General features: G+C 40.4%; 1 protein-coding gene across 9 annotated transcripts in view; it reads right to left on the reverse strand.

Annotated features, from left to right (window-relative positions):
• The window catches only part of trappc9 (trafficking protein particle complex subunit 9), a 154,153-nt gene that overhangs the window by 73,798 nt on the left and 62,435 nt on the right, over positions 1 to 17,920 (reverse strand). For all 9 annotated transcript variants that reach the window (XR_003743327.1, XM_028963924.1, XM_028963921.1 and 6 more), the window contains one exon: positions 15,416 to 15,534. Coding sequence is in view for 8 of the 9 variants with exons in the window: in XM_028963924.1 (XP_028819757.1) it covers positions 15,416 to 15,534 (119 nt within the window). In the remaining variant the exon portion in view is untranslated. The remainder of the gene's footprint in view (positions 1 to 15,415; positions 15,535 to 17,920) is intronic.

The raw sequence follows: 17,920 nt of genomic DNA on the forward strand, positions 1-17,920 counted from the left end.
GAATTGATATCTGAAGAAAATTATAACAACAGGTTTCTCTTCCTGTGCTACTAAATGCTTTGGCTTGTTCAAAACAATATAAAAATGTACACCTTGCACTGAAAACAGTCCACTCTGATTCTGATGTCTCTGTGTAGAACTGAATGCAGAATGACACTGATCCCTGCTTGCCCATTTTAACAAGTTCTACGCCTTGCGCACGGCCACGAGAACTCTCCTCCTATTTGTTACACAAACACAGACAGACGACACAAAGCACAAAGCAGTGGGGAACACTCGGGCTGCATGTTGGAGAACAGCTCTGATGACCTCCGGATGGTGTGGGCTAAATTAAGGCAACGATCAGACATAACAATATTTGTGCCGCAGGGCCCTAAGGAGGGAGCATGATCAGGAACCTTCAACCTGGAAGTGCACACTTCCAGGAATTTTGGGCCACAGACTACATGACACACAGATAAACCCTAATCGTCAGGGGAAGGGGTCGTGTCGTAGGGGGTGGAGCCCGCGAGGACTTGACACTGGGCAAGCAGGCAGCAGTCTACGCACCGCTGAACCAGAAGGTACCCATTTTTCAGCGCAAGGCCTGATGGATTGTTTGACATAAATTTTTTTCCTGTACCAAAAAACCTTTTTTGTCCAAATCCCTCGATGTCTATCGTTCCTCTGCACCTCAGGCATGACAGACATAACTGAAAACCTAACATTAGGTACATTTAAATCAATCAACTTTCAAAAATCTTAAATGTTTTCAGCATTTTATGTTTTATTTTTCATCCAAACATAATTTTAACAGTGGTGTACTGTAATGTTGTTGCATAATTGACATTTTGTTCATGTTTTTTTTTTTTTTTTTGCAAAGTAAATTTGGGTGCATGCTGCACAGTGATTCTGCACTTTAGATAAAATTGCTTCACTGACGTACTCCTCCAACCCCGCCTCTCTCTCTTCCTCTGTCCCCCTCTCATCTAACTGCATAATTAAGCATCTGGCCAACAGTGCATAACCACAACCAGTGGTCTGTCTACTTCCATTAAGCAGCTGATGGGCACTGATCTCAAACTAAGCGCTACTTCCTCATCCTGTATGATTTAAACCCAAAATAAAACCTGAACATTGTTAATGATGCTGTTTCTTACTTGCTTTGTCTATTAAATCTATACAAAAATCTGCCTTTGACCTTTGATGTATGCAAACAAGTCCCATTCTTAGAGTGCAGAGCTGCACTTAGGGCCAGTTCAAAGTGCCTAAAACTTCAACACATTACTCACAAATTGCTGCAACAGGTAGAACATAAAGTGCAGCAAAATATAACACACTTAATGTGTCCTCTTACCATCCCCAGACTACTGAGCTTGTTCTCTGTCTGCATATATTCAGTCCTGTAAGTCCTCTTTTCCTGGTTATCCATCCCTGTATTATCTCTGCTTACCATGTATTCATTCATGCTGTGTTTTCAGCAGCTGAGCCTTTTTACTTGTGGCTCTTACATTTACATTTTTACATTTATGGCATTTATCAGACGCTCTTATCCAGAGCGACTTACAATCAGTAGTTACAGGGACAGTCCCCCTGGAGCAACTTAGGGTTAAGTGTCTTGCTCAGGGACACAATGGTAGTAAGTGGGATTTGAACCTGTGACTCTGTAGTCTTCTGGTTCATAGGCAAGTGTGTTACCCACTAGGCTACTACCATCCCTGATATGCTTTTGATATGCTGAGTTAGGATCTCAGTTGTTGAGCATGAGCATCTTTGCTTTCATCAGCATGGATTCAAGAGTAACAGTGAAAAGGCCTGAAACCAACATTCAGAAAATACATTGTTATGCAGTTTTTACTATCATCCCCAATAAGCAGTGTAGTCGTAAAGGCTGAGAGTGGCACAAAGTAATGAACAGAAAGAGTGGAAGAGACATTACTTCACCCTCAGAGTTGAGGCACTGTGGGTTCATTTGATCTACACTTGGCACTCTGAGCCCAGCCCACAAGCATAACTCCACTTCTGTTCCAGACCTTTCAAACATAGTCTTCTAGTCCCTCCTCTAAGTTCTATTTCCCAAAAAAGTACTGTTGCCACACCTCTACTGTGTGGCAAAAAAGCACAACTACTGCGAACATTCTTTAGAAGAAGTCCACATTCAGATATTGAAACTCCAGAATTTTTGCTGAATACAAAAACTGCACTGAAGGAGACTGGGAGGCTGATTCAAGCTCGCCTAACTTCCTAACTTCGCTGTTTCAGCTCAGATCTGCAGCCAGACACCAATCACTGTCAGAGTCAATCAGACGTCAGCGTTGTTTGAGCAGTAGCCTGCAGGGTGCTCAGAGGTGAGCTATCAGTCTGACAAGACATCAGTACCCCTGTAGAGTCACTGACATGAATACAAAACAGAGGATTTAAATGAACACATTTGGGGTTGTGGCTCTAAAATAATCTGGTAAACTGTAATTCCAAGACTTACTCCCACATCCTACTAAATGTTTTTTACTGTATGGTAGAGGCCCTTCTTTTTAACAATAATGTTCAGAAGTTTAGCATAACCCCATTTCTAAACTTAACCTCAGCATTCAAAGCTTTGGCAAAGATAAAAGATCATTGAAATGTTTCAGGTTTGCATCTCGAATACAAGCACACAACGTGTTGGGAAACCTCAACGTGCTCCAGGGTGACCAGCTGTTGTGTCTGAGATTGCTACAAAAACGAAAGTTGGCGGTGAAAGAAAAAAAATAAAAAACCTACAGCTTGCTTACAGGCACATACACAGCCACAGAACTGAGCCAGCATCAACAGCACAATGACATACTGGCCTGCGGATATGTTAAGGGATTGTGGGTGAACCGTAGAACCTTTAAGAGGGAAACTGTGTGATCCATTTACAAAACATATTCCATTCCAAAAATCATGTGTGTGTGATTGTGTGTGTGTGTGTCTGTGTGCGCGTGTGTGTGAACAAAAAAAAAGGACCACAAGCCGTGTTTACTCTCACCTACCATCACTCATTTACATTTACTGCATTTTTCCAGAGTGCCTTACAATCAGTAGTTACAAGGACAGTCCCCCCCTGGAGACACTCAGGGTTAAGTGTTTGCTCAGGGACACAATGGTAGTAAGTGGGATTTAAATCTGGGTCTTCTGGTTTATAGGTGAGTGTCTTACCCACTACACTACTACCACCCATGAATTATTGAGAAAAAGAGTAAATATTTCAGTCTGTCTACAGCTTGCTACAAAGTGGCCATGTTGTGAAGAGGCTCGGCCATTTCCATTCCTCCTGTACTTTTCCTTCAAGTGACAGCCGACACAGGCCCTTGTAATGAATAAAATCTTCCATCAAGTGTTCTGAAGTCAAATGCCTCCGCTCACACACACCTCTGTTTAGCTTGACTTATCATATTGTACTACCACTTTTACCAATTGGCACTAATACTCTAGTAATCAGTTTTGTTACTGGGTAACAACCAGAGATGCAAATCTGGACAACAATAATGTTCATTAGTCATGTAATCTGTATCATATTGCTTCACTCATTTGCTTTTGTCAGCATACTGACAAACTTCTTACAGAGCTCTATAAATGCCACAACGTGTACAGGTAAGGAAACTCGGGATGCCACCCTTTAACAAGGGTGGGATGCGGCCCTAAAACACTGCACACACTCTACAGTACACAAAAACACAGTACAGTATACACTTGCTAGGAAGGTGTGTGTGGTCTAAATGAAGTGTTGACAACTATACCATGTGGGTAAAAAATAAAATAATTTTAAAAAGTAAAATCCAAAACACACTCTCACTAACCACATAGTCCTGTTCAGTCTGATCTGGCAGAGTCCATCCCAGGACACTGGGTGCAGTTTGGTGACTCACATGCACACACACAGACAGAGTCACCAATTCACCTAGAGTGCATGGCATTGGAAGGCTGGAGGAAACCCCAGGTAGAGCGTGCACAGTACATTTTGGAGAAATCAACCTGACAGTACACACATGTAGAGCCATTATAGACAGAATTAATTAGAGACAGGAGACGACTGATGGATCACTTTAAATGACTGATGGACAAAAAAAGAATCTTCAAAGATTGAGGTCAGCTGACTACCTGAATATACTGAATGACCAGGTTATTCCATCAATTACATCTTCCCTGATGGTTGATGCATATTCAAACAAGACAATCTTGAATCACTTTCACTTTCAATTAGGGCAGCACGATTTGGGGAAAAAGACATATTGCAATTATTGAGATCAATATTGCGATATGCGATTGCGATATGATAAAGGGCACTTGCTTGTATATCAATGAAAAGTTGCATACAAATTACTAATAGTGAAATGTTTAATTTCAAAGTGAAACATACAAACTACTTATAACAACTTGAAATGCCCAGTGCTTTCAAAATGCAATATTCTAAAAAATTAAATAAATCACAAAAACTCTTTTACATTACTGTCGAACGACAAACCCTGGTAAGGCTAAACAACTGTTTTGATTATATTTGGCCATTATAAAATCCCGTATTATAGTTCTTACGTTTAACCAAAACGTTGTTTGGAGGCTGACTTGAACTCAGGGATGCATAGCTTTGCTAGCTTAGCTAAGGTTAAGATATGTAAACTGAGGTGAATTACTTTAGGAAACCTTCAAAGTTTGAGAAAAGTTAACTAAACAGCTAAGAACAGTCTAAATAGTTAATGCCTACGTTTAGCCAAAACTTTGTTTGGAGGCTGACTTGAACACAGGAATGCATAGCTTCGTTATCTTAGCCTAGCTTAGCTAAGGTTAAGACTTATAAAATGGGATTTTATAATGGCCAAGTATATTCAAAACAATTGTCCAGCCTTACCTATGAAATGTAATCCCCCGGGATCTGGTTTGGACCGTACAGCGGTTTGTACAGCCCCAAGCAGCACAAGAGTGAGGCATTTTTATGTACTTCTCTCCATAGACATGTATATGCTTCACTGCACAGCACAGCCTATCGCAATAAGGCAGTGACGTTGACGTATGTGTACCCATATGTCTATGTGAGTCATGAATCTGAGGTCTCCAGTGAACCGAATCGAAAGTCATGTGACCAAACACGTCACATTTAAATCGCAGCATTTTGCGTTCATGTAATCGCACAGACTGACATCGCGATTACGATTGCGATTAGATTAATCGTGCAGCACTACTTTCAATGGCGGGATTCATTTGCTCAAATTGTGAAAGAGTGATTCATGGACCATCAGAAATCATTTTCACACATGGACTGGTCATTAACCCCATTGATGTGCTGATTCAGAATTTGTGCAGCAGTCTGACCAACCCATCTTGGCAAATTCTTGGCAAAAAAATTTATGCAACTAGATGGAAATAAATGTAAAGTAAGCAAGATCACTGAACTAGCGTGTCCATTCAGGATTTTTGTGGGTGGTGCAAAGGTATAGGCATTTATACATATACATACAAATAATCATAATGAGGTATGTTTTCAGTTTTAAAAGCTAAGCTGGACTGTGATAGTTTTGGAGCTAGAGCTGCAAAAGCATTTTCACCATAGGAGTTTTGCATGTTCGAGGGACGACCAGAAGGTTTTGGTTGAAGTGGGCCTAGTGGGTAAGAAAGCAGACCGGTAATCTGAAGGTTGCTGGTTTGAATCATAAGCAGTCAACGTACCACTGAGCCTTTCATGGTTGCCCACTGCTCATTAAGGGTGATGGGTTAAAAGCAGAGGACACATTTTGCTATGTGCACTGTGTGCTCTTCTTGCAGTGTATCACAATCACAATCACTTAAATAAATATAGGAAGGAGCCTGGCCATTTAGAGTTTGAAAGACAACCAGTAAAATTGTGTTTATTGTTATGATTATTGATCTTATTAAAAACACCTTTCAAGTTCATGTGGTAAATGAACAACTCTTTGAATGCTGTCCTGTATGGTAATTAGGGAATATCGAACCCAAAGGATGAGATGGTTCCACAAAGTGTAACCCCAATCCCATTACACAAAAGTGGCCACTGTTCACACTGGATCCTGGGTGTCTAAACAATGCCAGGGTGCTATCCTTTGATACTACAATAAAAATATGTTACTTATATGATATACTGTTTAAATCAACAAGATTAAATAAAAAAAGTGGTCAAGTGGGCATAATAGTAAAAATCCTTGTATAATTAATGTGAGATCTGATTTCATCTGGAAGTGTGGAAGCGGTGTTTGGAAATACACAGCCTATGTCTCCCTCACCTACTAAGTATTATAGGAAACAGCAAGCATGCATCCTTCAACTCACCTCTAATGCGGGAAATTGTTTTTAAAAGGATGGGGCTAAGTGTAAGGAAATATAAAAGACAAAATGTTTATGTTTCCTGCTCCCAAAACTCTCCCGCCTTCCTCAACGGGACCCTTTTAAGAGCCAGACAAGCTGCAGGCAGGGTTATAAATATCCTTATCAGAGGCAAACATCTGAACGTGTGAGTGGAGAGCTAAAAATAAGCCTGCGCTAACTCACGCCTGATGTCTGGATCTGCTGCAGAGCACTCCCTCACAGCGTTCTCCAAACCTCCAACGGGTTGTGCACCAGGACCATCAGGGCCTCAGGGCCAAAAGCAAAAGAGTGTGTTTCTCACAGATAACTCGGAAGAAAATTTAAATGTCAGGGGACCTTTAACGCAATCAGGGTCAAAATTTCAAAGGGCAGGAGAAAAAAGTGAACTGGCCCAGGCCAATTCACCAGGAGTGGGCAATGACAGAAATCATATAAAGTATTAAAGGGGAGATCAACTGGTCTCTTGCTTATTTAAATACGTACTACAAATATATTAACGTAGATATATGCATTTGATTATGTTTTAGCTGAAACTACTAGAATTGCGTTAAGAAACCTCCAACGGGTTCTGCACCAGGACCATCGGGGCCAAAAGCAATTGAGTGTGTTTCTCACAGAGAGCAGGAAAACTTCACACAGGTACACATACGCAAATAGCCACCATTTCTGGAATCAGAGTGTAGTCTGGGAGGGACTGTCCCTGTAACTACTGATTGTTAGTCGCTCTGGATAAGGGCATCTGATAAATGCTGTAAATGTAAATGTAAGCTCTGAGCTGCTCTGCAAGAAGTTGTGATTAATTTGTCTGGCAGACTGTTCAGTTTGAACTATTTTGTCAATATTTAATTAATTACAATTAAATCAATTTAGTTTAATCAATATTTAATTTTGTGGTGTCAGCTCATGTGAATAATAAAGTAATGTATGATAACTAGAAGCTGTCACATCTGCATCTACTACCTGTAACACCAGGTTTCTGTACCCAAACACTCCTATTCAGGGTCACACAGGGTTAACATCACTGAGCTCAGCTGTCAAAAACCCGATAGGGGTTTATATTTATAGGGGCAGTGGTGGCCTAGCGTGTAATCAGGAGACAGAAGACTAGAGTCACAATTACACTAGTGCAAGTGCTGAAACATAACATAATTTCTTCCAATATTCTCTCAGATAGTGCCAGGGAGCTTTTTGACAGATGGGTATATATCTGTGTGCCTGATCATTTCACATCCATTGATGTGCTGATGTGCAAACTGACACATACATTAATCCCCATCTAGCCTACGTGTAATCCTTCATCTCGAAGAAATATGTGGCCTTGGAGGGAGATACATTTTTTTTGCTTTCCTGCCAGCCGATCCAATACAAAATAATAACTTCTAATTCTGCCAGGAACTGGACAGACGCCTCAAGAACCAAATATTTATTCATTCGTTCATCTACAAATAGCTGGTACCCTGCCCCGGGTAAGTCTCTACCCTGCGCCCAGTGTCCCTGGATGGGTTCTGACAGGACTAATCTGTTATGAAACATGAATGAGTGAGTTAAAGTGAGTCATTTATTAAGTCATTCAATTCACTTATTCAAATTAAATTGGTGCATTAACAGAGACACCACTATTGTTGGCAGATACATGAAACAGTAGTAAGCAGTGTGCTATTTGTTAGGCGCTTTGTGACAATATACATTGTAAAAAGTGATGGTAACATTGGTAACATGAATGGGGCAGTGGTGGCCTAGTGGTTAAGGAAGCGGCTCCGTAATCAGAAGGTTGCCGGTTCGAATCCCGATCCGCCAAGGTGCCACTGAGCAAAGCACCGTCCCCTGGGCACCTGTCATGGCTGCCCACTGCTCACCAAGGGTGATTGTTAAAAGCAGACGACACATTTCATTGTGTGCACCGTGTGCAGTGCTTCACAATGACAATCACTTTCAACATTAAAGCACGTAACATGAAAGCATGTTGTAAGTCCCTCTGGATAAGGGCGTAATGTAATGTAAAAAGCGCAATATAAACAAAGACAGACTGATTGATTGACAGCAGAAGAGGAGGTGGTTCACATTGTTAATGTGAATCATAATGTGATGGATTATGTAGGTTTTAACAGAGTAACTTTTTGATTTGTCATGCCTCCCCCACCACCCAATAACCCTAAAGCACATAATAGCACGAGTAAAATGATATATACAAAGGTAAATCCTGGTTAACATTGGTAAAATTTCTACTTTAAATTGTCATGTAAATGGTCGTTAGTGCTGTTTATTGGAAAGGATCTCTTCGTATCACGGCAAGCAGGTACAATTCAACACAAATAAATAATTCTATGCGTAATAAAAGCAGGAATTTTCAGCATCAACAGCGCGCTGTATGAGCTAACGTGGTCTAAGAAATAGGAAGCTTCTGACTTGTGTGACTCCCTAGTGAGACGGAGTCTGTTTTGTAAAGACCATGGGAGCTGCTTTTTAAGTGAAATTATTAAAACACTCTCTCACTGTCACCACAACGCCAGACAACATGGGGCCCTTGGGGACTGGCAAGAACTGTTCATTACTGCAGGGACCTACTTTAGCATGTGGAGGAAAAGTGACACACCCACACAAGCATACAAATCACTAACACATAAATGTACAATTATGTTAAAAATGTACAAGGCAGCGTACCCTCTTCCTTTTCTATTATACCCATTTGTTAGGACGAATATTTTAATAGCCCATTTGGAATGGGTGGCGTCATGTGCTGTAAAACTGAATTATGGGTCCATCACTTCTCATTGTTTGCAGCAGAATGTTTTAAAACATATAACTTTTCTAACGCAGTTAAAAACGGTCAGTTAATCCTGCTGCGTTATCTGTACCCAAACTCTGCTCCTCAAACGACACATGACTGCAGCCGGCTTCACACCAAATACGGCAAGCACTGAGCTGCGCTCTGCAACCCGCAGTGTGTCTAAGTGAGGAGAGGTGGGTAACCGCAGTGTCTGAGGCCCTGAGGCTTCTCCCGGAAATGGGATATCGGTTTCTAAAAAACTTCCAGACGGGAGCATTATCTGGAATGTTGTCAGCCACATGGAGACCCAGAGAACAGCCAAACGCTGTTGTAACTGCCCTCCACACCTGTAAGTGGCGCTGTAGCACCCTGCTCTCCTTGTCTGGTGTCTAGTTCTCCTGTGCGCTGAGTTATTTTTGCATTAAAATGCTACCAATAATATGATTGTGATTAGAATTTAATTGTTCATATGTTCAAATTATCATTGCTCTGGCCATTAGTAATCAAATGTATGTAAAATTAATCATTATTTTAATGGCTGTTGAGACATTTGAGTTGTAGCCATTGAGTTTAAGAATAAAATAAAAGAAAGAATTACAAATAACATAAAACCTTTAAAAACATGCTTGACCGCTCAATTCCTGACTCTACAACTTTGTCAAAATGCACCTGGCTGCACTGTCATCTACATTTCCAACAAAGGGAACATGAACATAAATGCTGTCTGGTGATTTGAAGACAGCACCAGACCGTATTTGAAGGGGAGCAGCAAGCATCTTAGGAGCCGAAATAGCCCCTCCACCCACCCTTCCACGTACGTCGGTGGAGATTACTGTGCCATCTGTTCCCGTGCAGATAGTTTCATCACAGGGGTTAAATGAGTAAAGTGGACTCCCAATCGCCCCCTCACTACTGAGCTCACAAAGGTGCCATGATTACCCTCCCTCTCCATCTGCTGACCTGTCAATCACAAGGCAAGAGACCCCCACCCGTTCCATATTCCCTCGACAGTGTGATGCTGACGATGTCCAATCTGCATGCGCTCAGTGGGAGAGGGTGAGTGAGCCAAACATACAGCATCATTATGACACACACACAAATGCAGAAAAGCATCCACATAATGCATTCGTTCTGGGTTAATATATAACTGACAAAACTATTGGTGCAATGTGTGTGCAGAGAGTGAAACTGAGTCATACGGAAAAGCTTCTGTTCAGTACTATGAGTGACAATAACCGGTATTAATTCATGCTAACAAGCAGAAAGAGGAACTAGGGCAGATCACACAAATTTCAGATTTTATGAGGATTTACAATTCAAACCCTTAATTTTTGAATTTCTGGAACACAACCACCACCCACATTCCTGCAGAAGATAAAACTGCAGGCCTGTATGTTAAGAATCACAATGTTAGGCTGCAGCATCAGACAAGTTCCCTTAGATCACATAAATATGATGAGAAATCTTAGTCAGTGGAGTGAAGACTAATTCACTTTTTTTAAGGGTGCAAGCTGTGAAATATTTGCCTGTATGAGGTCTTCAAAACAACAAAAGATATTAAAAAAAATAAGAAGAGACATTGAAAACAATGAAAACCTTAATGTTTTCACGTTCTAGCAGTGATCGAGAACACTGACAGATGTTTATCGCAGCGGAGGGATGTTTATGGTGTTAGCATACGTGGCCCAATGGCACATCATCCTTTGTATCTGTCTTTGTGGGTAGCTTGATATCATCTTGTGAGAATGTGTAAGTGGGCAGCAACATAATCACACAGTTATTAATTTTGGAAGGCTGTCTGACATAGCTTGTGATGACAGGGGCTAATCCAAGATGTGAACATGCACACACATCTAACCGTATTCCACACACTCTAAAGGGTCACTCTTTTCAAACTGGAGGTAAGTGTAGTGCTATGCGCTAAAGGTCTGGCTTATTTGCTGGTAAGGCATCCCTAACTTCTTAGCATTTAACTATTTGTGTAAAATAACCCACAATCCTATTCTCTCATTCAGAAAGGGACAAGTTTATAGAAAAGGAGCACCATACGTACTGTTCATCACTGTTGTTTTAGACTGGCTTGGGGTCAAAATATTTTTCAAGCAGTAATAATGAGCATTATGCTTAATAATCAGCATTAAAGTATTTGTTTAATGCTAGACATTCAATGCACAAATCTACCTTGCTCAATTTGGAATACTTGCCAAATTGGTGTCCACATGTGTACAATGCAATTAAATGTATGGCAGTGTATGATCGTGCAAATAAAAATTAATATTTATATTACATATTATTATTTGATGCAGAAATTACAATAATAAATAGTAATAAATAGTGCACAGTGCTTTTCAAGTAACTCTAGGATGCTTGCAGTAACTAGGATATGCAGTAGCTATTTGAACAAAAGGTTTTGCAAGACAATACTTATTGATCAAATGGAATTCTGAGCAAAAATCACAAGTGAAAATCACGGAATGTAACATCAACCAACAACTAGATTATATAATATAGTTATATCTGGTCTCCAAAAGTTGTTAAATCAAACATCTCAAAGAATATACTAATGAAATGAATCAATAAATCATACATGAGCATTTTCTCTAATTGTACAGAACTCTTTGTAGGCGTCTTGGTAGCATTTTTGAGCATCTGGTTCTCTGTACAAAAGGCTGCTGGGAGACTTAATGGAATCTCAGATATTTGAAAAATAAGGTCAAAATAAGGTTTAAGAACATCTTGTATGTGATGATATGGCAAGTGACAGTTTCCTGGGACATTGTAATTGATTTCAAAGTAAAAAATAAGAAATACCTCATCCACTGCAAAACGACGACAAACAAATGCCTTCTAACAGATGCCTTCTAGAGCTAGTTTAAAGCATTATGAAACATTTATGAAATCCCATTTCACTTTTTCTTAGAAGTTACCAAAGGTTCAAAAAGAAGCAAAATGACAAACAAAATAAAAAATGAGACTCTATATTGTTACCTCGGCATTCCACCAGGTACAGCTGTCTTTGAGGGGGCTTTTGTTTCATCCTACCAAACCCCACCGGCAGGTTTCAAAGGTGGGGAATCTTTTTTGTTCTTTGCCTATGAAGTTTTCAGTTTCTTCATTTCAAATTTGCTGCCCTGTAGTCTCCAGACATTAGATGTAAAAAGGGAAAAACAGATTTGTAGAAGCCTTATTATTTCTAATCTACATTTTACATAAAGTGACAGTAGCAAGATGTTACAAAGTCTGGGGTGGAAACATGTGGTTGCAAGGCCAGCCCTGATCAAAGGTCCCCAACCCCACCACACCTCTAGTTATCTTGCCAACATTTTATAAAAAGATTGTTTTCTATGTAATAGTTTTACATCAGAATTAAAACCTGCCTCCTACAGAAACCACATTTTGAAAAAACACTGGCTTTGCTTGCCTTAACGTGACAAGTAGATTTCCTTCAACTGCTGCACGCTGAAACACTAAAGAAAAGGTCGACGCTGGATGGTGAAAATTATGGTGTGTCACGACTGGTGCACGACTGGTGCAGGGCACTTACTACTGTAACTACTGATTGTAAGTCGCTCTGGATACGTAAATGTAAAATGATGTGAACAATGCTGGCCAGGAGCACGGTTTGGGCCATGACATGTCATTAAGGAGGGTAAAAAAAAAAAGACTGAACCCAACTAGCTCCACCCCTAACTACACACCATGTATGATGTTTAATTTCAGTCATTTCATGTCTCCAATGTCATGGAGAGATCCTTCTGATGGACCTAGCAGTGTCCCAATGAAAACCTGAGGTTACAAATATGCCCAGATTTAACAGGGAAAGCCCCTTTAAGGTTGATTAATCCTTTCAAGATCTAACTCTGACGTGAAAAAAAAAAAAAAAATCAGGACTTTCCAAAGACAGTCCCACTTCCTCCAACCCCAGTGTCCCACTGCCGCTGCTGGAGGGGATGACACACGCTCCCACCAAATGAGTCGCACAGAGCAGCCTGACAGAGCTGGCAGAGACAGCCCAATGAACTCCAGCCAACCTCTCACACTCTCTGTCACATACACATTACAGCCCGGCACACATGCTAACACACACATGACTGCGATAAAAGTTCAAAACCCTGGCAACAAATAACCCACCCAACTCTCCCTCACGCACAAGGTACATAGAGAGATCTTTGAGATTTTCTTTACTTCTCTTACCAAGGTAGCTCTGATAGCTCATTTTGGTCAGACAGCCAGCTGTAGGAAGAGTTCTGGTCATCCCAAATGTCTTCCATTTAAGGATTATAGAGGCCACTGTGCGATTAGGAATCTTAAGTACAACAGAAATTTTGTAACCTTGGCCAGATCTGTGCTTTGTCACAATTCTGTATCTGAGCTCGTCAGGCAGTTCCTCTGACCTCATGATTCTCATTTGCTCTGACGTGTATTGTGAGCTGTAAGGTCTTATATAGACTGATGTGTGGCTTTCCTAATAAAATCCCATCATTATAATCAAACACATCAGGACTCAAATAAAGCTGTAGAAGCATCTCAAGGATGATCAGAAGAAATGGACAGCACCTGAGTTAAATATATGAGTGTCACAGCAAAGGGTGTGAATACTTGTGAAAGTGTGAAATATCAGTTTTTCTTTGTTAATAAATCTGCAAAAATGTCAACAATAATGTGTTTTTCTGTCAATATGGGGTGCTGTGTGTACATGAATGAGGAAAAATGTAATTTAAATGATTTTAGCAAATGGCTGCAATATAATATCAAATTTAAGGGGGTCTGGATACTTTCCATAACCACTGTATGTCAATTGGTACTAATGAGGAAAGGGGATGACGTATGAAGCAAACTAGTGTTCATTTATGTTGATGATTAGTGGCACCAGGTGGTTGTATCAACTTATCAGCACAACAAGCATATTTCACACAGCTTAATGAGATTGTCCCATAATAAGCCATCATGAATGCTAGAATGAGCATTCATTGAGTCCCTGAGCAAGACACTTAACCCTAAGTACCATGAGTAACAACTGATGGTACTACATTTACATTTACAGCATTTATCAGACACCCTTATCCAGAGGGACTTACAATCAGTAGTTACAGGGGACTGTCCCCCAGAAGCAACTTAGGGTTAATTGCCTTGCTCAGGGACACAATGGTAGTTAGTGGGATTTGATCCTGGGTCTTCTGGTTCATAGGCGAGTGTGTTACCCACTAGGCTACTACCACCCTGGTACCCATTGACTTGGTACTCAGTAAGACACTTTGGATAAGGGCGTCTGGTAAATGCCATAAATATAAACGTATAACAAATGTATAACAAGAGATGGCTTAACTTGGACCAGTACTATTGTAAGAGCCATTTTGAGAAATTTGAGTTACTGCTAAAATATAGTATCTTCTGCTACAGGAGTACCCATGTCCCTTAGTTTTTTAGTTTATATGATCCTTTGTTTCTTAGATTAGTAAGGGTTTGACCCTTGAAGGTCAAATGGCCACCACTTACATTTGACCCAGGAAGCAAAAAGCAACTAACGAAAGTGGCATAACAGCACCCAGTGCTTTGTCCCTTTCCACGCCGACACAGCATTGTTGCCCTCACAACCGCCCAGTAAGTCCAGGGACCTTGTCTGCCATCAGCTAACAGAGAAAATCATGAGAGACAATGAGATACAGTTGCTCTTGGGAATTTCTAGCGAGTGTAATATTCCCCCGCCGGTGTTCAACATAGAGGTTCACATACCGCACAATCCATGCTGTTTATAACAAAGAGCAAGAATCAAGCAAAATAATCCAAATGCTATATATTAAACACAAATAACAGAGTACTCTGTTGGTTCTCCATGACAATACCAGCTGCAGTCTCAGGAACCTTTACAAGTAGTTCAACTTTTCAATTCACATTCAGGACATTTCAGGCTTCAGTCAAATTGTGAATAGTGCTCTCAGCAAAACAAGCAACTTGACTACAATTGCATTATGATGCTACTGTTGGCATCTGGCAAGAGACTGACACTTTGAATTAGCTTGCCTATAATCAATGACAGAAGCGCAATAGAAAAGAGAGGTAGAAAACACCCTTAATTTTGTTTGCAGTAATGAACCCAGCTATCAGCTATAAAATGTCATAAGTGTAAGTGCTTTTCCTACCTCTGGGTTAAAGTTAAAAACACATAAATTAACCTTTAAATATCATTTTAACATGAAAAATTTTCACTGAGATCACGGTTGAACATGGCTATGAAATCCCGCTGTTAGACCATGATAAGATCAGAGCAGGATTCCACTCATTGGCCACTGTGATAAATGGAGCTCATCATAATGGATGGGAAAGTGCGGGGCATACCTTGAAGTGAGTGTGCTCGTTCTTGCCCGGATCGGCACTCAAAGCTTTGGATTCCGGCCGTGGCTTCAAAACCTGCCTCAGTGGACTGGAGATGGGCAGGCCGGTCACACTGATGCCATCTGAAACACCACACGTAGGCAGAACTTGATCAATATGTATACACAGACTGAAAACACAGTTGCTGTTTTCTGCAGTTCTGATTTTGCCATTATGCCTTTCACAGCACATAAATCTGAAAAAGATGGCCTGTGTGTATAGCATCTAGATAAATCATTTTATCATCTATAACCAAACTAGTATATACAGAGAAGGAGACTGTGACGTGGGCATGGAGGAGGGAAAAGATGCAGTGTCGTGATAAGCAAACAAATTAAAAGCCAATAAAATCCAAGCACAGTAGGCAGGGTTGCAGTTTAGGAACAGTAACAGAATAAAAAAAAACTTCCACACACACACACACACACACACACACACAAACAATGGAAACACTAATGAATTCTCGACATAGGGTTAGGATGCACCTACACTGTGGTGGTAATGGAGACTAAGATGAAGGCAATTTCAAGAAACATCTTTTGTATTTTTTATATCAGAATAAAGTGAAGTATGTTTGATGAAACTGTTCTTTCAAAGTCGCCTTTTTTTACCTTCATGGCTGCTTTGTTCACTACTGTCATCATCATGAGATGCTCATTAACATGAGTGATAAGAAAGTGTTCAGCATAAAACTTCAGGACTGCTGGAAACATCCCCGTTGTCTAAATTAAAGGTCACCTGTATTATGAAAATGTCACTTTGTGAGATTATTTGACATTAATACGAGTTCCCATTTCCTGTCTATAGACAGTGGCCAGAAATGGCGATAGGTGTAAAAAAGTGCTTTGGTCATTCTGTTTTACCGTTCAGAGAGCAGCAGCTCAGACGGTCGGATCTGGAATTTGAAAGGTTACCTCCCGTTTCTCATGCACCCCTAAAAAAATTTGCTTCACAGACCATCATGGCTTGCAAACAAGCAACTGGACTGAACAAAGTAAAAATGCACATTTTTTGTTCTGTCGCGCGAGCCTCTAGTGGGTTTACTAGTGGGTTAATTTTATTTTTTCTGGAAAAACGCTGGCACGACTTCTTGTCTGTGCCAAACATTGTTGTTGGTGAATATTTCTGTGAAGGCCCCTTAACTTCTATCGACTGCTCTCCTCCTCGTCCCGCCTCTCCTCCTCATTAGCATTTAAAACTACAAACATGGAAACGGTGCGTCCTGGGAAACATCATTGTGGGACTGGATCAAAGTGGCTGTAATTCTGCACCAAGGCTGAATTTCAGAAAGAGACTTCAGATACAGTATTAGGGGACAAATAAGACCGATATTAAAGCAAAGAGAAAAATCATTATTGGGAACCTTTAAGGTGGTACTGCATGTAACACTGGTAGTGTGTGTATGCTATGTATGCTATGAATGGCGGCAATTTCAGCTTCTTACCAATATATATTTTTTTTACTAGTTTACCTATTAAGTCATAAATAGAAACATATTTGTTTCACTTGAACACTTGCAATATTTGCAACATTGAGGTCAATAGCAGTCGCACAAGCATTTCAGTGCATATCATACTGTTTCAGTGCATACATATCGTACATGACAAATAAAATTAGAATTTGTAAACAAACAATTCAGCTGCAGTCAAAACTGGTACCATTCGAGTGGAGAACTGGTCAGTTTATAGGGTACACTTTACTGAAAGCAGCATTTGTTGCTTTTAAAGAAACAAATTGGCTTCTCAGTCACTTTCAGACAGAACACACACACACACACATAACAGACATTCCGTTCTGAAAGGAGAGAAAGACAGTGCAGACAAAGCTAATAAAAGTAGAAAAGACATTTCCTTCTTTTTAAAGAAATACCCAAACAGAGTAAAAAAATAAACTGTGAGGGTGGAAAGAATATAAAGTAAGGCCGACTTGTCTCCAGCATTATGTCATTATTACTGCTGCCAAGCTACTTGAAACATTGATACATCCCAACCTCCTCCTCGGCAGGGTGCAGAAGCTGAGATTCATGCTGCTGTTATATACACATCCCTCCCTCTCTCCTGCTCGCGATAAAAATCATTTCAATTTTGTGCTTCCCCAAATAGCAGGCCATACATAAACAATGAGTGCTGTCCTGACACTGCTGACGAGTGCACAGGCAGGCTGAGAAAGTCTGAGCTGCAGCACAGTGCGTTCCTCTCTGCAGCAAAAAATTGTCACCCCAGAAAAAAAAAATATATATATATATATATATTGAGACGTTACGGTCTGCACACATACATATACACACACACACTTATTCTTGGTAACAGCAAGACAAAATGAGGAGTGGGCAGTTGGACCAAGGAACGAATAGTGAACAGTGGTATATATGACTCAGAAAACACACACATACTATTGGCTGTTGCCTCACTGTTGTCTAAGGTAGTGTTCGGACATTATAAGATAAAGGTAATGACATATAATTACTTC

The sequence above is a fragment of the Denticeps clupeoides genome, chromosome 20 (genome assembly GCF_900700375.1).
Source record: "Denticeps clupeoides chromosome 20, fDenClu1.1, whole genome shotgun sequence".
In the NCBI taxonomy this organism is placed as follows: Eukaryota; Metazoa; Chordata; class Actinopteri; order Clupeiformes; family Denticipitidae; genus Denticeps; species Denticeps clupeoides.